The sequence below is a fragment of the Tachypleus tridentatus genome, chromosome 1 (genome assembly GCF_004210375.1).
Source record: "Tachypleus tridentatus isolate NWPU-2018 chromosome 1, ASM421037v1, whole genome shotgun sequence".
Classification (NCBI taxonomy): domain Eukaryota; kingdom Metazoa; phylum Arthropoda; class Merostomata; order Xiphosura; family Limulidae; genus Tachypleus; species Tachypleus tridentatus.
In genome coordinates, this window is record NC_134825.1 from 146,559,638 (window position 1) to 146,586,097 (window position 26,460).

Here is a 26,460-nt window from a genome sequence, read left to right on the forward strand (position 1 = left end):
GCTAAATAGATTTCACATTTACAACAAATATTTTTTTGTTAAATTTGAATAATACTTATTTTCAATAGGGAGCAAGTTGGCTTTATGAAATACTGAAGTATTTTCTGAAAAACAGTCAATTATGTTATGAAATTGAGCAATTCTGTTGTAATCAAGTAACTTACCACCATTTGCCATAACAATCAAAATGAACTAAGTGAGCTTTTCTGAGAAATATGTCCCTTATCAGCACAGCATTTGGAAAACTGACCACAATTAGTTAGAACAAGATAGAGAGTGACATGAATGCTGTTACGCATCATATTTAATTAAGCATGAATACAACACTTACTTTTAGTTTTAATTATTAATTTTACCTTTATGAGATTCAAATTGTTTTTAAAACAAATATTGAAGAAAATAAAATTGAAAATCATAACCTAGAACAATATCTAAATCCAATAAAATCAAATATTTTTAAAACCTCTTAATTCAGTTTATTATAACTAATCAGTCCAAAGTTTTACTTGCACTGTTACACTTCTACTGCTGAGTATGTTCCATAAAATATATTTTATTTAACGTTTAATTAGGTTGCTAGTTAGTAAATGTTAGTAATTTTTTCATACTAATGCAGAAATGTTCTTTGGTTCTATTGCTTTTATTTCTCCCAAACAGTGGTTTTGCAAAAGTAACATATGCAGAAGTTTTGTTTTGGTAAAATATACATTAGTTAACATACTATGGTAAGGTATACACCAACAGAAATATAATACTGGATCACCTAATTAATTGATTAATACATTGCTTTCTATGTTTATTGTCAAATTATTCAAGTTGCAAAGTCTCTCTTTAATGCTGTAAAATCAAAGTGAAGTGTCAAGTTCACAATTTTTGTAAGGTTAGGTTCTTAGATAAGCATCCTTACTCACACAGGCATTTACAGGAAAACATATATACTGGTAAGTAACTTAATTAAGCTGCTCTAACAGTGTAGAAACAGGTGGCATAAAATGCCCAATTTTCAGAATGAACAACATTTAAAACAAACCAGTACAACCATCCTTGATGATGGATATTCTAAACACTTGATAAAGAAAAAAATAAAAACACAAACAACATTAAAACCACACACACAATCATATTCTCATGTCACAGCAATTAGATACCACAACCCAATTACTACAGACTAAACCATCTATAAACCTAATGGAAAGTAAAATCACCATTTAAATATCCATTGTAAATGTGGGCTTCAGTATAGTTAAAGGACAAAAAGATTACGAAAAGACAGAATTGAGGAGCACAAGTCATAAGATTCTGTAACACCAAATTATTTGCAACAGCCCATCGTGCGAGGAAAGACTATATAATAAATCAAATAACCATATAATAAAATGGAACAATATGTAAATAATGGATCAGTCATGAAAAGAAAAAGAAAAAAAAGAAATAGTTCTTTTGCACCCACCCGACTAATAACACAATCAATCCAGCACAAAAGTGAGTGAAACCAGGATACCCCTTTTGAAAGAATTCATATAGCTAGTTGATTCAAGTTTTAGCTGGGAAAAACCCAGAGAAGCAGATGACATATTACGCTTTCTATGAAGGAAACCTTGGTTTGAATCCCAGAAATTACTACCCAAACATAGTCCTTTTATAGGACTTTCCTGAAGACAGCTTCTCATTAGCAACTGAAGTGCAGTATATTATATATAAATAATCAATAATTAATATCTAATAAAAACAAACTAATAAATTATTAGAAACTTACTCAATCATATAGGCTACTAGTCACACTAATGCATACTGTTTACTTTTTGAACTTTGTAATATTTCACATGTAATGGGCATTTCATATAAGAAGAAATGTAACATTGCATAGAAGATCCTAATAGGCAAGTAGCTATAGCTGTACAAATAATAGAAAATATTATTATAAAACTGGACTTACTGCTGGTTTCTTGCCTTCTTTGAGCAATGTTTTGCGTTTCAGACAACCTTGGAACCTCACCTGTCCATCCAAGATTTCTTGGGAGATCTCACCTGATCCACTGATATAGCATAATGAAAAAGAAAACAAAATAGGATTGTGTTTAAGTTCTGGAAAAATCTGAGCATTCTTTAAAAATCAGACTTAAATACCTGATGAAGAAACAGACTTATTTTCCATGTTCTTCATCAATAGAATTGATACATTAGCATCACCCAAAACTTACTACAATTTAAGGATAAAAATTTGAAACTTGTACAAACTGAAAAAAATTAGAGAGGTTACATTATAGAGCCATAGCTAGGATAGGTCAGGAGGGGCAGTTTCCCATGGTACAGTTGGAAGATTGGTGCAGTTTGAGCCCTAAGCCCATTACTCAGTAATTTATGTAGAACTATACAGACTTACAGTCTTAGGGATAAATATATAAACTTACAGTTTGAACTGTTACCTGTATTAAACAAGTGCTGTAATTAGTATGGTATGGCACTCGAGTTCCTGGCATTACTCCTTATTCTTCAACTATGCCATCTCATTCTTAAGTTAAAAATCATACACTACTATGCAAAAGTGTTCAGAAAAAAAATATTATCATTCATTACCTTTAATGGGGCTAATTCTTCCATACCATTACAGAATGTAAATTTCAACACTATGGTAATGCTTCACTGATTCCTGTTTATAACTGAAAGAGCCAGGGTGAGAATACTTACCATTCTTTAGAATTCTCTTATACTTGTACCAAGAACATATTTATTAAGTTTAGGGTCTGAAATAACTTTCATGGTACCTCATGCAGTGCCTTAATTATATAGAAAGAAGTTAGTGTGGACCTAGCATATGGTATTGGTACATGGTAGAAGAAATCAATTTCATAGCACTCCACAAATAAACGTTGATAAAAAACAGTTTAACATTATATATTAAGTTTTGCTGTCATGTCATGCCCAAAAAGCACAGAGAATAGTCACCTGAGCAGAGAGTTTGTATAAAAGTTTCATGTGATGCTAGTTAGGCTCTCTGAGAAATTGCTGCAGATGCAAAATGGTCCCCAAACACTGTCAAGAACAACTTATATCATAAGACCAAGACATGTAAATCAGAAAATAAGAGGCAGAACACCTAAACTCAACAATACTGATGTTAAGTATTTTTATTTATATAGCCTTTGGGACAGAAATAGACTAACCACTGAACTCAAGCATGAGATAACAATCATGTACCAAATAAAAGAGAAATGTCCAGATTTACAAAATGGAATATTTTATATAGAAAAAATCTTAATTCTGATCTTCAAATTTTGACAAAAAATTAAATTTGCCAAAAAGTACAAAACTGGACTGTTAATAATTGGAAAAGGGTGTTATTGATGGAGGAGTCTGAGTGTGAAATATTTGGTTTAAAGCACAGGTTGTACATCCAGTGCAAGGAAGGTGAAAGATACTTACCCCAAGGCATAGCACCTACAATGAAGCAGTGTGAAAGTTTAGGGTTGTTCTTCTGCTGCAGTGACAGGAGATATTTGCAAAATAAATAAAATAATGAGCTAGTAGAAGTACCATCAGATACTGATCTGTCATTGTATACACAAAGGTTTGTGTCTTATTGGTAAAGGATTCTATTACCAGGAAGATAATGACTTGAAACACTCATCCAACCTATGCAGAAATTACTTAGATAAGAAAGATGCTTCTGGAGTCATTCAAATGATGCAATGGCTTTCATATAGCCCCGATACCAACCTAATTGAGCAAATTTGGGATTTGATAGATTAGAAACTTGACAAATCTAAAGTTATTACAAAAGAAATTTATGGGAGTGTATTAGAGACATTTGGAGAAAAATCCCAAAGGAAACTTTGATTAAATGTGTTACAACAATGCTTGAAACAGTATCAAAAAGACAAAATGAGAACAGAATATTTGGTTGTGTAGTAGTTAAAAACCTTTATTTCAATCTCCAAATATTGTCAAGAAGACTTAAATTTGCTAAAAAGTACAAAACTTGACTGCTGATGATTGGAAAAGGATGTTATAAAAGGATAAGTCCAAGTTTGAAATATTTGGTTTAAAGCATAGGTTGTATGTCCAGCAGAAGAAAGGTTAAAAATACTTAACTTTGTGCATTGCCCCTACAGTGAAGCATGGGAGAGACAGTGTGACAGTATGGGGGGAGTGTTTCTTTTTTCTCTAGTTGAGTCGACAGGAGATATTTGCAAAATAGATGGAATAATGGATGAGTGCACGCATCCTCAGATACTGATCCATCATGACATACACAACGGTTTGTGTATTATTGGTAAAGGATTCTATTACCAGGAAGATAATGACTTGAAACACTCATCCAACCTCTGCAGAAATTATTTAGCTGAGAAAGAAGCTCCTGGAGTCATTCAAATGATGCAATGGCTCTCACACAGCCCGATCCCAACCCAATTGAGCAAGTTTGGGATTTGATAGATTAAAAACTTGACAAGTCAAAAGTTATTACAAAAGAAATTTATGGGAGTGTATTAGAGACATTTGAAGAAAAATTCAAATGAACACTTAGATTAAATATGTTGCAACAATGCCTCAGATACTGTCTGCAGCTATTAAAGCAAAAGGGGGGAAACAAAATATTAGGTGTTTGCTACACTCAGGTACTTCTACAAAGTTTCTATATGAAGGTTAATAAAATATTGAGGTTTCACCTGTGATTTACCCTCTATTCTTCTTTGAAAGTAGCATAAAATCTAATTTCTCACTTTGTCATTACATTTTTGCATAGTACTGTAATTATTTTTATATTTTCTAGTGTAATGGTACTTACCATCTCATTTAGCTACATCCCCTTCGTAATATCTACATATCTTTATTAAAAGATAAAATAGGACTAGAGAAATAGCATATCCAACATTCCAAGACATTCTAAAATTATGCCAGCTACTAAACCTCACGGGAAGCATGCTTAACAAAATAATCTGGTTTTTGCTGTATCTGTCAATGCTATAAAGTAAAGAAACTGTGATTTATTGCAATTAAATGTGGAAACTGGATTTTTAGGTAGTTAATTTATGTTCTATTAATTATCTTAAAGATATATTTATCCTATGTTATGAAAACACACGATTTTGATGAAATAGTGGCCATGAATATCATATTTGTTCTGCAAAAATGTGTGCCACGAAAAGATTAGGCACTCTTAAAATCCAGAACACTATATGGAACCTGGACAGACGAACTGGCCAAACGATATGCACAGTCCACAAAAAAAAAAGAGAAAAGAGTATAGTTTGTTAAACATGTCCAGGGTGCAAAAATGACTGGCTGTAGCTTTAATCATAGATGAAACTACACTTCACTGGTCTAATTCTAGAATTTCCTTTTTTCCATAGATACACCAATTTACAGCTGTTGAGACTGACCTGTCTATAAGTTATAGAATTTATTCAACAACTAGTTTATGTAGAAACATAACAAATATTGTTGATACCAAACAACCTATTACTTAATGCTGGTTAAAGTAACAATTCTTGAAAAAGTTTATGTCATGGATGGTTACATTGATAGAGCAGTTTCAAGCACTGACCAAAGAACAAACTCTTCTTCCTTCAATTATGGGGTACTGTTTTAACACATTTGTCACTGTATAATCCATGTAGCATGGCACCACTCTTAATTTTGAACCATTCACTATTAGTAAGCAGCAAACTGAATTTTTTTAAAGATATTATTTTGTAATTAAAATTTCCTTTACTTTACATAATTATTCTTTTCATTATATATCATTTTTTACACCATGATCTCAATGTAAATAAGGGTATAAAGCACTGGAAATCAAGATTACTGACTACTGCTTGACACTGTAGTAACAGGATAAACAAAACAAACCAATCCTAGCCAAAAGAACTTGGTACATAATGGCACAAATTAATCAAAGTCAACTACCTTAAGTAATTTCAAAATAACTCAGAATTAATGAAAAAGATTATTAATATTCTTAACTACACTCATTGAGGACAAAATTTATAAAAGCTAATTAAGTCAAACATTTCTTATAATTTGAATTTGATATTTTTTTAGAATAGCAAAGATAGGTATTTTTCTTAACATTAACCAATTCTACTACAATTGATCCATTTTGCAATGTTCCTATTTAATGAGCAGGTCTACTAATTTACTTCTTATTTATACACTTAGGCCTACTTTTTACAATTGGCTTAGCATTATAGGAGCTGGGTATAGTGTAAGCCTCATTCAGATTAAAATCACCATAGCCTATGCAAAATGATTCAAACTAACTTTTGTGTTCTCAAAATAACTTGAAAATAATTAAAACATATGTAAGAAATTAAAAAGAATACTAAAAGGACCTTTAATTACAAAAACAAAAGCATCATGATAGCCTTATGATTGGGAGAGGATCCTCTACTTTTCCCCTCAAATATGGAAACTAACAGAGAATATGATCCTTCATAACAAGATCTGTATCATTATGTGTGCACATCCAACAAACCTTCAATATATCAGCCAGGAAACAACATCTGGGGAATAGATAGAATGTGGACAACAAAGTGGGAGTGCATCTCCAGTCCATCACAAGGCAGTATTAGGAATGTATTGTCCAGTTTATGATATGAAAGAGGTACTCAGTCACACACCATATCCACGGAAAACCAACATCCAGGGAATGATAGGAAGAAGGTGTCCTACACTGAAAGTATATTTAATAGATGTTTACCTCTACTTATATAATAGATTTTCTTGTGCAGTGCCACTCTATATATAAGAAAATATTTTCATGCCACTAGCCTTGAAACTCCCATCTACCCCACCATCAATGTATGCATCTTCTTATGTAAATTATCATGTGACAACCCTTCACCAACAGCTATGCAACACACCTTTCTAACATGTTACTCCCTCTATTTGTTTCAACATCAGGCAGAAATTAAGCACTGGTAGTTGAAAGAAAGGGTTGCAAGTATGAGAATAGGTAATTAACTATCAGGAATATATTTTCAGTGCAGGAGAATAGTAACTTCTGAAATAGTACCTTCCTTCTATTCACATAATAGCTATAATCTCACACTGAAATAGTGGAGGGGCTTGTGCAAGGGAAAAAGACAAGTATGCTTTAAAAGCATCCAAAGAACATCTATGCAGTGTGAACATTTAGTAGGAGAGGAACAAATGTGGAAGACCACACCACTTTTGTGCCAGGTATATTTTTCACTTAGTGTGGTAGTAAGTTATGTATAAAGGGATGGAAATTGTAAGAAGCTCATTGAAGAAATGAGAGAAAAAATTAGAGTTGTCTGGTATCAAGTCCCACTGAAATCTTTGGAATTTACATTTCAGGAGAAAGATACATGTAGAATCTCCTGCCACAGAAAGAATGGTGGAAAAAGCTAAAATGAAATTCTTTATCTACCTGTATAATTACATCTGTATCAAATGGCTAGGGCATGACAGACTGTACTTGGTAGGTTAATCCAGTACAAGATCTGGTGGTGTTGGGAAGATAACTTCTGACCTACAGTGGGAGGAGGATTCACACTGTCTCCTTTTCAATTTGAAAATCCACATTCTCTCTAAAGCTGACTAATTACAATTATATCTAGTATTAAGAGGCATCTTTGATCATGATATAGTTGTAAAGCTGTCAAATGTACAAAAAGCAATGTAGAACACAATACAATTATGCTGAAGCCTATTTGAATAAATTTTGGAACAGAAAACAATGCAAATGTTACTATGTACTATGTGAAAATACTACAAAAAATTAAAAAAACATTGTGTTTGACATATCTGTTATCTTAGGAAAACATGTGATATTTGAATACCACAGGTACATGATTAACATAGCAAGATTTCAGTTCAATTAGATTTAATGATATATTTAATGAAGCACAACTGCTACAAGAAGTTAACTTACCTAGTATGCATCATTGGAAGGAAATAGTCTGAGCATTCATCAAAGCATTCTAAACCATTATTTATTTCTATAAAATAAAATAAGAACATGGTTGTTTCAAATATTAATTTAAAAGTAAAAAAACTAGAAAGTTTACTTTTGGTTTATTAAGATAATAAATATTATTTTTAACTTATTTTTGATGTATTTAAGATTTTAACAAAATGTAATTCCAACTATTTAAAATAAAACTATTACTTCAGTGGCATTAAAACTCATTGCATATTTTAAGAAATGCATAATCATAACAGAACATTACAAATAATTAAAAAATACTTGACAACTTTGAAACAGAAACTTCTTTCATTTATTAAAAAAAGTTCAAACACTATTGACTACTGCAAACCAACAGCACACAATTACTTTGGCATTAAAACTTACTCTATTTATGTTCATAGAAATGTGTAATTACAATTTACAGAAACTGGCTAAGGTGATTTGATTTCAAGACCTTTTTTGTTCAATTATGTAAAATTGAAAGTGAAAACAGGTAAGGAAATTCTTTATCTACCTGTATAATTACATCTTTCTCCAAGATTAGATGAAAATAGCAAGTTTTTAGGAGAAAATATTCATGTACTATACAAAATATCTCAACTAAAAAAAATGTATACTCAAATGTTTCACCACACAATTTGTCTTTTCTTGTGATTTTATATGTATAATCAAAACTGAACTATGAACAAAACTACACACATGGAACTTGAACTAAAATTTAAACTATCTTCCAAAGACAAGAAAACTATAATATAACTGAGTGTATCATCAAGGAATTATTTTGCTGTTTTGAGTATTTAATAAAATAATTTTTATATACATTTAGATATTAATTTCATGTGGTGATTACTTTATCTGATTGAGCAAACAGATAAGAGCATTTAACAGACAAAATAAAAATGTTTTCTTTACCTTAAAACAAACTATTATAGCATGAAACTAGTTTTCAGCTACATCTCAGTAAGTTTTTATTTTCAATTAAAATTTTATCTAATATATTTTTTAATCATAAAACACTTTCAGGTAAAAAAATGTAATTGTAATTAAGTAATATAATGTTACTCAAACAAAAACATTTGTAATATAACCTTATTTCAAGTGTAAGAAAATATTAGTTACAAATAGCTGCTGTGTAAACTATAACATAAGGAGCTTATACATACTTAACTGTATTCATGTAAAAAATACTTATGCTAATTAAAAAAGTTAACAAGGAACTTACACAGCTATTTTAACATCAAATTTTATTTGTAATAAAGTTGTTAACATAAATGCTTAGTACAAAACAAAAAGAAATATTGCAAATATTGTTTCTTTTTAAAGTTATAATAAAGATATAATTAAAACAGTTTAAGTGTTCCATAATCCTGTATTGATTTCATGATGATTCATTAATTTTCATTTACAATGCACTGATGCTCCACCTTAGATAAAAGTAGAGGCAAGAAATAGGCTTTCAAAGTGTAGAAAATATAAACACTTAGAATAGTTTGGCTTGAAAAAGTAAGCATTTTATTCTTTTAAAGTTAAACTTCCATAAACGTTTTTTTCAACCTGAAAATGTTTCCAATATAAATTCATCTTTTCACACAATCTAATTTTACACAATTCAATGTGACTTGTGATGGTGTATGTGAACACCATCATGCAACAAAATCCCTCCATCAATAAGAAAACAATACAACCTCTTTGTACAACAATCCCCTATGCACTTGCACTCATGGTAATTTCATTTTTTCATGAGAATAAAAACAAGATGTGTATCAGAGGTGGATAGGACGTTTGGAGGAGATTATAAGAAATACATTTTCTAAGACAATAAACGACCTCTGCACAGAGTTTAACTGGAATCGTATAATAAATTGGTTGAGGGGCTGGTGCAAGTTTGACCTGGATGAGTTCTCTTCACAAAGCACCTAAAGACAAGTCCATAGAGATTGACATATGATGGCAAATGCTCTGTAGGGGCACACCATGAGAAACAGCAAACTGTCTCAAGCAGGGTATAGTCTTTGTCCAGAAAATAAAGAGGGAAGAGGAAAGTATCCCAGGGATAGGTGAAATGAGAATAACACACACACAAGAAGTAGCTGGTGAACCAATGTATATTGTGGTTTGGTAGTATTCAAATCATACCTCGTGTGTTCACTTCATCTCTACTGAAGAAACTATATAAAACAGATTTCAACTGCAGGAGGTCACACTGGTTATGCAGTACAGTTTGGATAGTATGCAATCACCTTGACTTTACTGAACAGTCTCTATTTCTCTATTGGACAGACTCCAGCTGCAGGAAGAGGGAATTTTAGATATGTAGTTGTATTTCATACAATGTGTACACACTTCAACTCTATCCAACATACTCCAGCTACTGTAGTTATGCAATATGGTTTCATACAGTGCTGATATAGTCCATGGAATAGGTACAGTCTGGATGAGACAATTAGATAAATATGTATACCATAAGGATATATCTTATCTCAAAGTTGGCACTGGTAAAACCAGGATGGATGGTACAAGCTCTTTCTATTATTTTGTTTCAATGCGGATTCTGGGTAAATATATCCTGAAATAATCTTAGGTGTTAAAAAAAAGGCTCTGAAATAGAATATGTATGTATTTTTCTCAAAGACAGTTGGATGATTGAAGAACAGTGATCTGGTGACTTGTGGAACAGGAGATAAGATAGCCAAAGGGTGAAGAGAAAAATATGTAGAGTGTGAATCACATGCCTGACTGGAGAATCTTGTTCTAGGGTCAGGAAAGAAGAGACACAAAAAATGAGAAAAATGATGAACTGAATATGAACAAATGTGAAATAATCTGGAACATTTACATCCTGAGATAAATATACCAACCACAAGAGTCAACAGCACCATCCAGTAAGGGTAGAGGGCAAGAGATCACTGGGAAAAGAAGAGTTATGGGGTAGAGATAGGAGACCCCCCAAATGGAAAGAGGTCTGATAGGGCATGCCAAATAACCCACACAGAACACAGAGACAACACAAATAGATTAGAAACAAAGGAATGAAGATAGAAGAGAAGCACAGTTTTCCTCCTGGGCAGTCAAAGTCTTAGGTTGGGAAAAAATGCTCCATGGAGAACAGTACATAAGTGCAGAGAAAGAAGATGTAAGAAGTATCCATGGTATATACATCGAAATGATAGTAATTGCTACCAACATAGTTTTAGGTCAAATTTGAAGTCATTCTAGAAAAAAAAAAAAAGCATAATTGGACCCAGAAGTTTATGACTTTCTGTTTCAGTAAGTACTAGTGTCAAATTTAGTTAATTTTTAAAATATTAGTTTCTCTCTGTTTTGTTTACTCAACAGTATAAAAACCATACATTATGTAACTTTACTGTTGTGATTTGGTGCTTGTATCACATCACTACAGAATCTTCTGTGTGTTTCTCAAGTCTTATTACCTCATATTTTCTTATACTGTAAAGACAGTTCTCAGCCTAAATTTTGCTGTCTATAAATATGCATAAAAATGTTGTTTGAGAAGGATAAAGTTAGCAAGAGAGATATAGTCAAATAGATCTAGACTGTGTGTTTGTAGGTTTAGCCATAAAAGTGAAATTGCTGCAGACTGTGCCGGACAACAGAGTAGAGAATAATAATCTGTCTTGTCAATTATGTCTTAGAGTAATTAAGCAAACTGTGTGGGCTTTTAGCAAAATGAGACAATTATTTAAAGATCTAGATACAACTGTTATAACTAACAGTGTAATATAAGTGAAATAATCACCAACGTATAGTAACAATAGAGCAGTGGGAGAATAATTTGTCTTATCAATTATGTGCCTATGTGGACTTAGATGAAAAGAGATGATTATTTAAAGTTCTGAATACATCTGTTGTGATTAACTATGTAACATCATTTGTATATATATTTGAATGCCATTAACATGTTATTTAAAAATAACTGGACTATATGTTGTTTGTTTATTACTGAAATCTATCAACAAGTCACAGACACCTATTGTAAGGAATTATGGCTACTCATACCTAAGTAAATTCCAGACACATTTCTTGGTGCAAGAAATTACTTTGGAATTGACTGAGTGAAAAAAACCAGAAACATTGTCAGAGAGAGTAAAAAAGGAAAGGAAGTAAGAAAAGAGATGGGCACTCACAGATTTGTACATGTCTGATAGTCACCAACAAGAACAGCAATAAATCAGACTTCTGTTATAGAGAGGATAACAAAAAAAGGAAAGCCTGAAATCTGAAACTGGAAGATTAGAAATAGACTGATGTGGATAAGAAACAAGAGTAAAGCACGTGGTAGGGAAAGGGGTAAAAAATCTAATAAAAATCAATGAAGATAGAAACCATCTAACATCAGTCCAAGTCAACAGGGGAAAGGGAACATTACTAAATACATTAAAGAAAGAAAGCTAGATAAATAACAAGTATACAGGAATACAATAAAGAGAAATTTAACTCAAGCTAATGAACCCCAATAGCAGAGGAACAAACTAAAGAGGGATACAACAGAAGAAGTGTAACAGGCCATGATAGCAAGAAAAAAAAAAAAAAAGACTGTCAAAAGAAACCCACTACAAGCATGAAGAAGTGCATCAGACAAAAGATGGAGTTAGAAGAGGAAGTACAGGACAGTAGGGAGAAAATAACTAAAATTCAATAATGGGAAATCAGAAAGTTGAATTCAAGATAAGATCCCCAAGCTTGCTGAATAAATACCAAGGAAGGACAGAAACTTAGAGAAAGGAAAAAAAGTTTGCAAGTTAGGGCAAAAGGAGTCACAAATGTGAAAAGGACAACATTTTCAAGCACAAGAAGGAAGCTAGCAGAGAAGTGAAACAGTATAAATTCTATTAATAAGGAAGGAGAAAAGACAGTGTAAACCCTATGAATCATACAGTAAAAAAATGAAATATAAGGATAGGAGCCTACCTCAGAATGAAATAAAGAAAGAAACCGGTAGGTTAAGGGCTACCAAAAGTATATCAGATTAAAGTCATAGTTTACTTCTTTTGCAATTTATAGGATCCCTGTTGGAGAAGAATACTTGCACAACAATACATAGGGTAACACAGGTTTTTTCAACATACCCTCAAAAAACTGGTAAAATTACAAGTATCTTGTACACAGAGAATGAAACTGTTTTAATTAACCTTTCTTACCAAAGTAATGCTTTTATCATTTGTAGTTATTTGCACTCAGACCAACTAGTTTGAGTGGAAGGTGGTTTTTCATTTTAAGTATAAATATACTTTGCTTCAACTGAGAGTTTCTGTGCTTTATTTGCATAACCTCCAGAATCTCTTAGATGAATCTCAAATGTTTATAATTAATTTCTCTACCATATCAATGACTGTAGATATCATTGTCATTGAGTTCAATAAAATGTTTAAGATTAAGAAACAGAAAAATGTACATTACTTTTAATTTTCTGCAAAATATCTTAAAAGTTCTGTTGGTGATATTTGTATTTTCATTTTCACATATACTTAATTAACGTTTTATTTTCCTTTCCTGTCCTTTACAATTTATTATCCATCTCGATACAAGTCAAGAACACCCTTGAGATTGAATTATAGTATTTTGGGCATAGGAGCACAAGCCTTCAGAAAAATTGCAAAAGATTCGAGATAAATTGAAGAAAAATTCTTTAAACCTTTTAATTATGCATTTAAAAAAATAAATGATACATAACTTACTAAGATATAAAAGTAAATCCTAAGTGCAATTTAAAATGTCTCTCTACCTATAACTTCGGTAAGATAAAAAAACTGTATATATTATCATGGACAAGGCAGCCAACTATACTAGCTGCAGTTACATCTACCATACCACAACAACCGAGCATTAATATCAAAATAACTATGTTATATAAATGTATAAAATGAGCTCTTTCTAATAATTACAAACACATACATCAAACAAGTGCATGTAGTTAGTAAACCTCAAGGCTACACATGGAAAGTGGCCATGGCCCCAATCAGGGGTTAGAAAAATTTATCTCTTGTTTCAACCAAATTCAGCCAAAGAACTTTGGAACATATATGCCAGTAGGGTAAGTAAATGTACTTATTGTCTAGATGCATATCTAAAGGACTGGGTTTATCTGATTCAAGATAGTGAGTATAAAAGTTGAGAATTTTCATAGCTTGCAAGTCTCATGACAATAAAACTGAAGCTTAAGCATTTTTGTAAAGGTTTCTTTTGAAACAAAGGAATTAACACTTAAATAACATTACACTTTCAATTATAATATACAATATAATGTTAATTTCATTGAAATAAATTAATAGTAAAGCTGTTTAATTTAATTTTGAATGTAATTCAGTGACTTGTGCAGAAATGGATTTAGAGGTATACCTAATGCAAAAAGCGTTAATATATCACTTCTCACTGAAGAGAAAGAAATTCAGCCAATGGGAATGAAGTAGGAGGCACAGTGAGCACATCATAATCTATAATATTTTGTACAGAGCCTTCAAAGATCTAACAATTAATTCACCTCCAGCAGCCATAGTAGAAGTGGTTTGAGTGTGAACAATATCACTTGCACAGGATTAAGTACAAATAATTGTCATTTGAGAATTTGTGATAAAGGTTAAAGTTTTTGAAACAATAACCACAGAAAACAAAAACAAAAGTGTCTTTAATGATGCAAATCTCAATATAATGAACTCTGATGGGAATTACCTCAAGACTAGTTAGTGGTATATAAAAATCTCTGGCAGATGTGCAAAGAAGATAGTTGAACTGTATGTAGAGCTAAGTTATCATCTTAAAAGATCTGTGCAATGGAGTACATTACTGACTTTAAAACTAGTCAGCATCTTAATTTTTGGGCATGTTATTAATGAAGTCAGAATACCCATGTTTTCTTTTAACAAGCTTCATCTTTTTCACCATGTAAATATTGAATTACAAACTGTATAAAAGCTAACGACTGTATCTCCTTGATATTTTAAGTAAATATCATGTAAATATTGAATTACAAACTGTATAAAAGCTAATGACTGCATCTTGATATTTTAAGTAAATATCATTTGTCAGTGATTCATTATGATAAAATAAAGAACTAAAAAAAATCATACTGGCTATAGCTCGTAAGTCCATTTCAAAAACCTTACCAGCATGTTCTGGACCTAAAGACGATGTTCTTGACATTGAAGGAGAGATTTCTATCACACTATCATCAAGAAGATGTCTTAACTTACATGTAGTTGCAGATGAAAGACTGTAAAAAGATTCTTGTGTAATTCTTATGTACAATTAAACATCTGGTTTTAAAGAACTGAGATCAATTAGTACTAAAACAAACATCAACTTACCAAAATTAATTATCTTTTAAGTGTTCTAGGATTAAATCTCTTATACAAAGAGCAATACAAAGTAATATTACTGGTTATCTGGATTTAAAGGCACATTTAATAACTATACTTGTTTTCCCATGTATTTTTTAGATATGATGATATTGCACACAATAAATTTCAGCTGCAATTTAAGTAAACAATACATGATTAAATTAATATTCAGAACATGTTCTGGTAAAAAACAAAAAAAACGTCTTTATATACTCAAACACTCATATCTAAATTTTCCTTTTATGATTATTGTGAAAAATGGCATAAAGTTTCAATAACAAACTACAACCTGGTTCACTAATATAAGAAATACTGGATCTAAAGTATTAAGTATCCATTTCAATGGTAGAACAGAACCATCAGAAGAATAGACTCTATGTGCTATTACTATATTTTATATTGTTATTAGGCTGTTCAGATGATAGCACACTTTTCTCTAATGTTACGAGGCTACTTAAAAAAAGAGGCTGTCTACAATTATATAAAGTTACTAGTCTACAATGCAGACAATATAACAATGTTTATGAACAACAAGGGAGCTGCTGGTTAATCTCAGATGTCCCATTTTCTAAGCCAAATTATAACTATTAAATAAAATATTAAAGCTAGCTCTTATCATTCATATATATCAAGTTTTATTTTAAACTAACTCAAATTTACTACTTCCACAACATCCAAAGGCTAATCACCTTATTTGAAAAATAAAATTGTTTTAGGTTGAGATGCCTGCTGCCATCCTTAATCTATATTTGTGTACCCTAGTTCTTTAATTTTCAATGTTAAGCATAAATTATAACATACAATGTAATGTTAATTACAATCTTAAACAATTCAATCAGATTCCCTCTTACTCTTCATTTTTCAAAAGAAAATTTTAAGGACCTTAATCTCTTCTCATATGACAACCCCTCCATCCCAGGTACCATTTTAGAAACCCTCCTCTGAACCCTTTCTAACAATTCAATGTCTTTTCTAAGGGAAGGAGCCCAAGACTGAAGACAATACTCTAAATTGGGTCTAAGCAGTGACCTATACAATCAAATTATAATCTCTTTAGACTTGTATTAACTATTTCTGTAGATACAACCTAAAATCATAGTTGCACTATCACTACCACACTGCTTGGATAGCTTAAGAGAATGATCAATCATTGCACCAAGATTCTTTTCTTTCATGACATTGTTAGTTATTTCCATCCAAATTATACTTATACTTCAAATTATGATAGCCTGCATGCAATATCTTGTATATATTATAATTAAAACCAATATGCCATTAGTTACCAAACTCATTAAATCATCTAAATCCTTTTGTAAATCAGCAACATCCTCTTCACAACTAGCAAAACCCAAGATCTTAATGTCATCTGCAACTTCAAGTAATTTACTCACTATTCCTTCACCTATGTCATTGGTGTAAATCAAAATGAGAAAAGGTCCCAAGACAGAATCCTGAGGTATCCAACTTATGACATTAACCTAGTATGACTGAACTCCACTTGTAACAACCTGCTGCTTTATTCCATCCAGCAACTCTTCTATTTAATTTTCTAACATATTCCCTACATCTATAGAGATAAGTTTCTTTATAAGCCTTTTATGTGGCACTTTCTCAAATGCTTTGTGATAATCCAGATACACCAAATCTACATATGCTGTAACATTTTCAAAGCATGTCAAAAGGAAAGATTTTCTCTTAGTTAAACCATGATGATTATGAGATAAAATTTTAAACTTCATTAAATGAATCAGACATGTAAGACACCTTTTTCTTAATATATATATATAAGCATAAGTTTATACAGACTAACATTTACACATCTTTTTATTGTCACTAACAATAATGTGTTCATACATTTTTAGTTACCTGTACATTTGAATTACAATAAAATAAGATACAGAGTTAAATATCTGTCTATACAAATACCAAACTGCCAAAGAAATGTAACAACACTTGTTGAAAACCTAAAAGATACTGATAATAATTCTTCTCCAACACATGGTAATTAATCAAAAAAATTTAACATTATGCTTTACTCAAATTTTTTTCTTTTTTTGAAGACAGTGACACAAGATTACCATATCTACTTTTTAAGCTTTTTTCTTCTTATAAATGTGCTAAAGAAATCTGTAAGTCATTAAGAACATTATTTAACTACTGCACAATGACATTTAAGAATGAAACTATTTGATGAATCAATGCATGTTTTTATTAGAAATGTATAAACTCATGGAAACAATTTTTAAAAAATGACATCTTGTACATTAAGAAAATAAACTTACGCTGTCAGTTCACAGGAACTTGCTGATGTGAATATGCTAAGAAAAATGAAAAATGAGAATAAAGTTTCAATAACTGGAAGACAATCGTAATTTCTTATGAAGATATTGGATGAAAAGAAATATTCAAAAGAACACAGGTGCTTGTAATACATAAAAACAGCTAAAACAATGTTTATTCCTTGAAAATTACAATTTCCAGTATTTTATGTAATAAAGAATGTAAGTCATGAGGTGATTTTAGAATAGAAATATAGTTATAATTATTTTTCTGAAAAAGGTTTACTGAAAACTAAAACAGAACAAATTAAGTGTGTGAGACTCAGTTAGATGTTCATTTTAATAACATAGGTCTACTGCCTTAATAGTAAAATATCACTTTTACATAAAACCATTTTTTGTATTTAAACTAAAAAACAATGAAAACTTTTGCTACTGTACAAATATTTAAATATATCATGTAACAACAAGCTTTGCACAAATCACCACCATTCATTTATCATTAATCAAGTAAACCACAAACTGCAAACAATTTTGAAAAAATACTGATTCAAGTTAGTAGTAGTCAGCTTTAAAAATAATATATAATATGAATAAATTTTTTTCTACCTATTTCAACACAGGGTCAGTCTATATGATTAGCTATGTGTACTCATTTAAAGGTCATTTAGGTTTGACACTTCTAACATTCAATGTAGTGTGTATACCTTCACAAAATTTGGCAGTATTTCACTCTTAACACAAGTCCTTAACACATAAAAATCATATTTTTTTTACTTTGATCTGCATAATTTCTAAATCCTCCCAAATGAATATCAAACATTTATTTTCAGTAACATTTATGTTATTTTCTCTGCCCAAATATTATATGTTCTTGGTTCATTTGACGACCTTGTAAATACCATAAAAATACAAATTGAATATAAATTCATCTATTTTCTTTCTAGAATGATTGTATATTGTAATAGGAAATTACAATTATTTATCCTAAACAACGTGTACATTCCTCAATGCATATCATAGTTTCAATTACATTATTGTTTTACTATTTACTGTGAAATATTTTTTAATGTATCAGATAATACAACATGTATCTTGTTTGAAACTGTAAATAATAAATTTGTGCACTTCAAAATAACACATTATCTACAAAGTAAACTCAAAGCTGGTGAATTTCTTTAAATGGTATGACATACTATACATAAATGTAGTATTAATAGCCAAAAATGGGTTCAGAAAATCATTTACTATTACAATTAAAAATGTTTTGTGATGATAGACTAGAAAAATAATTAAAATTTGACTCATTTTTTACTTATAGTCATTATAATTTTAAAGTATACACAACGACATTAAATAACACAATTCACTTTTAATACTTATTTTAAAGTAAAAAAAATCAGTAATGCAATCTAACAATTTTTTTATAATCTATACAATATTTGTGCTTGATCAGCTCACAATATTCAATAAAACACATATTTAAAAGTCTTTTGGAAAACATTCAGTTCTTTAAGAAAGAATGTTGACCTTACTTTGTGCCCAAACTACGAGCTTTTCTATGACCAGGAACAAACTTGGAGCACACTTGACCATGACCTGGCATTGAACCAGATGAGCCAGGATACATGACCCCTGGAACTTGAAGGTTTCTTTCTCTTTCCAACACCCTCAAGTCTTCACGAGAATGACTCATGGTGGAAGGAGCATCAGGTGGTTCTAATTTAAGTGAAACTCTAATTAAATGAAAAGAAATCAAATACAATATTACTGATAACTCCACACTTTCTGAAGGAGATAAAACTTAAATTTGTGGTAATTAAATAGATTATCAAGTGTATTAATCTCAAAGTATCTAAACACAAAGTGAAATCAATTATATATTATTTAGGTTGTAAAATATATGAAATCAATGACAGACTACACTTCACACATTTGCACAAGAACTTAAAACTTTTCTCAAATGATTTGTTGAAGAGTAGTAGTATCCTTATAATGTCTACATGCATGTAATGAAACATTTACTCTCATATAATAAACTGTTATTTCTTTAAAAATAATGTATAATCCAAGTTACATAACATGTTGCATCTTACACACAAACTAAACAAACTGATTAAAAACTCTGAAAACCAAGCCAAATAATTACACATTGTGAAATAAGTTTCAACCAAACAGAAACTCAAACATTATTAATCAAATATTTAAATCTTTCAGTTACAGAAAAAATTCCATTTATTAAGAAAACCTACTTTATAACCTTAGATTTGTCACAACTGCTTGAGACTAACTTTTTATTTTCTTAATATTAATAAAGGCCCAATAATAAAATTTTATTAAAGGTATAACTCATACTTCATTCTTGTAACAAAACTTATCTGCTTTTGTATGTAATATGTTCAAAAATACCTTCTTCTCAAACTGTGTTGAATTTAACCAGAGATTTCTAGACATAAGTTTGACACAACTTTTCTGTAAGAATATGATATAAAACCAGCCCAGTAATTTAGACTCAACAAGAAACTTAAGAAATGTTCATTTTATCACGTGTTCTTAAATTAAATATACATTGTTTGTGTGATTTTTTTAATATGATGAAACATGGGAATGGAGCAGTTAGGTATATAATACAAGAATGGAAAAATTAACAGTAATATTATTATAATTAACTTTTTATTTTTAGTAGAGTAATTAAAAGTTTTAAACTTTGATTTATTTTCCTTTATTCACACATATTCATAGCTTTTTGTTTAAATAATAGCTATAATTGTGCTTGATTACTGTTAAATACAAAATCTTTAATGTGGTACATTTTTATGTGTACCTCTTAAAATTATTATATTTATAGGCTTTATGCCAACAAGTTAATAAATGCTCAAGTTTTGTAATATTTTTCTGATGCTCCTTTAGAGTAACTACTCTTCTGATAAAAATTAATATTTTCTTACACTGAAAATTATTTATGATAGATACTTACCTTTCTTGTGATTACAGCTATTCTCAATGTGACTGTTCTCTAGTGTGCAGATTTCTGTTCACTACTAACCTTGAATTCCTATCTAATTCCACGTTGTTCAGCTGCATTTAAATATGCAACACACTCTCCTATTACAGCTGGCCCCTTTTATGCAGTTAAACCCAATCTTCACTTTGAGATTAAGCATAAGAAAACAACACTGGAAGTGGAGAGGATGGGTGACATGGAGGTAAGTATCTATCAAAACTATATTTTCAGTTTAGGAGAATATTAACATCTGGTACACTAACTTATCTCTTCTCACAACTGCATTGAGTAGATGGAGAGATTAGGTTGAAATTACCTAATTAAGCATCTTTCATAAACGATTTGAAAAGTACTTACGGAGTGTGCCACTCTATGGAGAGAAAATACACTCATGGGAGACCAAACCACATCTGAACCAGGTATTTTCTTTGCACAAGTGATAAAATCAAAGGGCAGATGAAATGATCCACACAAAATCTAAAAGTAAAGTGAATGTCTGTAAGAATGGCTGGGACATGTTGGGTCATAAATTGGAAAACAACTCCAGTCCATACCAGTGGCACAGGGAGGATTTCGACCACCTTCTGGCAAGAGGAGGATCTTCAACCATTCACCTCAGATGTATGAACAAGAAAGGAAGAGAACCCTCTGTTTCAAGAACCTAAACTAACAGGTGTAAAATTCAACACAACATAGAAAAATAAACTCCAGGAATATCCATCCAGATGACATAAGGAAGGTGGAAATGCAACATGGAGAGTCAATTCCAGTCCATAGCAAATTGGCTTTAGGAATGTAACATCCAGTCTCTGGTAGGAGGAAGTTTCAAGCCCACACATATGTAAGAACTTATGTTGATTTGTCCAGCTCCAATGAAAATCAATCACTCAGAAACTAACATCCAAGCAGAAATAGGAGGGAGGTCACCCAATGATAGGGGAGAAAACTAAAAACAGATGGAAAAATCCAGTCCAAACTGGCAGCAGCTGGAGTTAAAATATCAGACTTGATGCAGGAAGATATTCACATTTCCTACGCAGGCAGAATGCCACACTCTACTTTCAGCTGTGTGGAACTGTGCACTCTCAGAAGGATTCTTTCTATGATTCACTATCTCAGCAGCTAGGAGCTGTGAAATGGTAAGTAATCCAGTAAAATACCAGAAAAAAAAGAAAGAGGAGGTGAGATATGCATTGTAGATTCTGAAGGAATGTATCACTGGGGAAAGCGAACATGAAACCTTATTCTGAAAAGCAGGCTGTTTTGCAATTTGAAGAATGTTAAAATGGACAGCAATCTCTTTCTGCTTTACTCATGTTAGTTCAAGAGTGTATGATCTGGTACTAACATATTTAAGAACCTGTATGCAGTCTTGTAAAACACCATGTCTAAAAGAAAAAAACTTACCTACTCAAGAGAGCTGTACCAGTGTATGGAGAACAGCTTCATGAGGAAGACAATATCCATCTGAGCAGGAAACTGCCAGATGGTGCAAGTAATCAAACACAAAGGTGTGGGGAGTGGTGCACCTGCCAGCATAGCTAATATTTCACAGAATGATGGAAATGAGCAGCCAATGAGATTAGGAGGTGATGAATCAGATGGGATGATACACAGACAACTGGCAAGATTCAGGAGAAAGGGTGGAATGTGCAATACAGATAATCTGATAAACCCAGCCAGTAAGGGTGATAGAAGAATATCACATGAAATAGATGGATTAATATGAATGAAAAACAAGAGCAAGAATCATTAAATGATACTGTGCATGAGATGTAACAATGTAAAACATGGATTGATCACAGGAGACAATGTGGATCAGAGCAGGGGTAAATACAGGATACAGAAGGATAGGAAATAGCTAGAGAGGGGAACATACAACAAAACAGGAAAACAAAACGGAGATAACAGGGCCATCCTGCAATCCACAATGGTAGAATAAGAAAGACTCTGCCAAACAACCATGTAAAAACATATCTGAGTAAGGAGAAAATCCATTCCAGATAGATTAACAATAAAATATTCTCAATTTACATTAATCATGGATGTGGATGAAGGACAGAGAGTGTGGGACAACAGGGATGCTACACACATGAATAGTTTTGAACCTTTTCAAGGGATCGCATAAAAGCAATGCATGAAGCCAGAGTCTGAGAACAGATTTTTGAGGTACTACTGAACAAGGTTTGCTGGAGAAGGAACTGGGAGAGAGGAAGAGGTAATGGAGGTAGTTCTTACTCTAGCTGAGCCAGCCAGAAAGGAGTCACAAGAAGGACCCAAGATGAAGCATGTTGGATGAAAGGTGTTGCTTGGAGTAGAAACTGATGCACCTGGTATGACCAGGTGGTTAGGGTACTCAACTCACAATCTGAGAGTCACAGGATCAAATCCATATCACACAATATATACTGAACCTTTCAGCCATAAAGGCATTATAATGTGATGTTCAATCCTACTGTTCATTGATAATAGAGTAGCTCAAGAGTTGGCAGTGAATGGTGATGGACAAGCTACCTTCCCTCTAGTCTTACACTGCTAAACCATCCCTGCTAGGGATGGTTCGCACAGATAGCTCTCATGTGTAGCTTTGAGTAAAATTCAAAAATAAATACAAAACAAAAACAAGAAACTGATGCTAGGGTATGCAAAAAGAAAAGGTCTTTCCAATCCTGGCTGAATGAAGTCATAGCCAAGGAAAAAGGATGTTGAGCAGGAGACTAAAAGAGAGGAAACTAGGCATTAAAAAGAGATGCAAGTGTATGTAGTTGGGGAGTATCCAACTGAAAACATATCAATCAAAATACCTAGAGTAAAGAGACTATTCTATAGATAGAATCTTCTCATGACCAGGTAAACAACCTGTGAGAAGACTGAGAGCACCTTATAATGACAAGCTAAAATTGAATTTAATGACTGTTACTCAAAAGAGGAGATAGAGTGCAGGAATGTAAGAACCAGGATCAAATGCCCTCTTGACTGATGATATAAGAGACAACCATTGATTGATGGAATGAGTCATAACTGTGCTGTCCCACAGATATAACAGGAAATGAACCACTACTCAGCAAAAAGCAAGGAGTCCCAAAGGATTTATATGATGACCTAACTCCTTTGAAGAACAATGGGTCGAGATCTCCTGTGTAAGGCAGCACACAACTCATTTTGACAACAAGGCATCTGTGAATACCAGGCCATCCAGACAGGTGAAAGAAATAGGAACCCCCACTGTCATGTTTTCCCTGTCTAACCACTAGAGGAAGTCAGACTGGAGATATTCATGGAGGGATATCTGTAAATGAAGATGGTCCCTAATGAGATACCAATGAACTGGCAGTACCTAAGTTCCTCCAGTGAAGTCCAAGTCCCCAAAAGAGACAAAACATCTCATACAGGGGGAGAAAGTGAATAGTGACCTTTGACCTAAAATCTCCATGAGTCACTGAAAAGAGGAAAAGGTTGGACTTGATTAAGATGCAGGTCAAAAAACAACCATAGATGAATAAGATATTCAGTGAGGTAGATAAAGGACTTCACCTTGATAAACCAACTCATCCAATCAGTTTTTCTGAGGAGAGGTTGGATTGTAAGGAATACTTTGCAAACGATGGAACCAATCATTCATAAAATGATGGAGATGATAAGCATGATCCTCATGAATGAAACATAGAAAACACATGAAGAGCAATAGGGAAGTGAAGAAAAGCAGAAGATATGTCAAAACTTGTCATGTAAAACCCTGAAAGAAAGGCTCATTTAAGAGGCAGTTACGATGCCATAGTGATCTGAGGCATGTCAAGAAAGTGATTCTGACAGGAAAGATCCATCACAGGATGCCAACCCATTCTTGGAAATGACAAAACGTCAGGAAAAGAACTCTAGAGGCACAAGAGAAACAAATTTATGTTGTTCATAATGAGAGGGACTTAAAACTGCTTTTGTGAGATATTGGTGGGAAATACAATCTTCATGGGAAGGTGAAACTGGGACAAGGAAAAATCCTTCTGAAAAAAGACTCAAATATCCCAAGGGTTAGTGATAAAAATCTTCCACAATTCCAAAAAATGAATAAGTCTGGCTCCCACAGGACTTGAATCCACAGAGTAGTAACCAGTAATGTCAATGACGTACAGGGAATAGAAGAACAATGATACAACATGTAAAAGAGCTTCAAAGAGGAGGAACTGGTAAAGGGGAGTATTGGTTTGGTTGAATGTCATGCAAAGCTACTAGAGGGCTATCTGTGCAGTAAAGGGGAGGAAGGAAGGAAGACGACAAGAAGTGTGAACTGAAAAAGGAGAAAGTTTTGATATGGGGAAGTGAGGGAGGTGTGCAATTTACTTATTCAACATGAGACTCTGAGATGTCTTGAAACCCAGCAAAAATCCTAGATCTCAGAAAAGGGGTTGATTGAATATCTTGTAAAGAAGTCCAGGGGTATACACATGTGACAACAAAAATTACTGATCTAAGAAATCCCAGCAAAACAGGAGCCAAGTATACAGGGAAAGAATAAAGACAAGCTGGACAAGTGACAAGTAGGAGGGTATGGACTTTGCAAAAAAAATCTTAAAGAGAACAACGGAAGGTCTTAGGTGGATGTACAACAAATAATGAAAGAATTTTTATGAATGAGAAACAGAGGTGAGCAAATTATGTTTGAGAAAAATGCCCTGAAGTATTAGTGTCCAAATCCTAAGGGAAAGAAGTAAATTCAATTGTTGTCTATTGAGAAAGGATTTGTTAAATGATGATATGTAAGTGCATGAGCCACTACTGTATATGATGAGCATGGTATACTAATCCCCACATTTAACTGTTCTGCAAAATTTTCAGTATGGACCTCAATATCAGGTAAAGGGAGGAAATAAAAAATATAGAACTGGGTTAATAAGGAAAGGGGGATCAATTGGCATGAGTATTAAAGACAAAACACAATATACCTGTGATATCTAGTCTAAAAATGGTGACTTAGGTCTAAGTGCTTCAACTGAATATCAGTAACTGAATGAGAGATTGAATTCACTAACAAATAAAATAAAGTGGTAGTGGATTATAAACAATACCTTGAAACTGAAAAATCAATAACTGAATATTTTCAAATGCACCAAAGAAAAAAAAACAAAACGTCTGAAATCAAACACTAGATCTTAAAGTGATGATTGGGTTCAATTGCACAAAGGTAATCAGTTTTGATAGGAAGTTGTGTTGCATTACTGTTGGTGAAAGTTGTTGCATGCTAATTTGCATGCTCAAATCGAGGATAACTGTAATTGTGAGGGGAGGTAAGTAACTGTATTGAAAACTACATTTAAGTCTTTATCTATCAATGCATTTTTAATATCTCTGTCAAACATTTCTTTCCTCATACTGTGTCATAAATGAAGAACTAAACTCAATCACAATGTATAGTTTAATTCAAATAGGGCAATTTTTTCTCTATATAGAAATTATGAGTTATTTTTTTATTTGTTATACTGTTGTGGATGGATACAAAACAAGCTATTAGTAAACTTATTTTTCTTATAACTGTGATTGCTTTCAAACCTTGAACTTACATCTTCTCACAATGTTAGCTAGAATCCCACACTGAAATGGAGGAGGAACTAGTATGAGGGAGAAACAGGTACACTCTTTACCTCTGTGTATAATTCAGGAAACATAAAGGAGAAAAAAGTGAGGCATAATGTAGGTGGGCAAGATGGACTGTACATGGCATCCAATACCTACTCTCTCGGTAACTGACATCCTGCAAGGGTAGGACGAGGGCACCAAAGGAGTGAACTGCATTTAATGGTTCAGTTTCACGTACTGCAAAAGTGTAACTGTATGTGGTGTTTTGGTTCATTCTAAACTGAAACCAACCTCTATGGGGAACCAATAGGTAGGATGATG

General features: G+C 32.3%; 1 protein-coding gene across 5 annotated transcripts in view; it reads right to left on the minus strand.

Moving 5' to 3' along the window:
- LOC143226274 (ras-specific guanine nucleotide-releasing factor RalGPS2-like) overlaps positions 1 to 26,460 on the minus strand; it is an 88,381-nt gene that overhangs the window by 8,823 nt on the left and 53,098 nt on the right. For 3 of the 5 annotated variants that reach the window (XM_076457036.1, XM_076457046.1, XM_076457030.1), the window contains exons 10-14: positions 19,100 to 19,300; positions 17,568 to 17,603; positions 15,052 to 15,158; positions 7,895 to 7,961; positions 1,937 to 2,036 (exon numbers count right to left, since the gene is read on the minus strand). In XM_076457036.1, the coding sequence (XP_076313151.1) occupies positions 1,937 to 2,036; positions 7,895 to 7,961; positions 15,052 to 15,158; positions 17,568 to 17,603; positions 19,100 to 19,300 (511 nt within the window). The remainder of the gene's footprint in view (positions 1 to 1,936; positions 2,037 to 7,894; positions 7,962 to 15,051; positions 15,159 to 17,567; positions 17,604 to 19,099; positions 19,301 to 26,460) is intronic. The other 2 variants (XM_076457064.1, XM_076457057.1) reach the window with 1 other exon arrangement.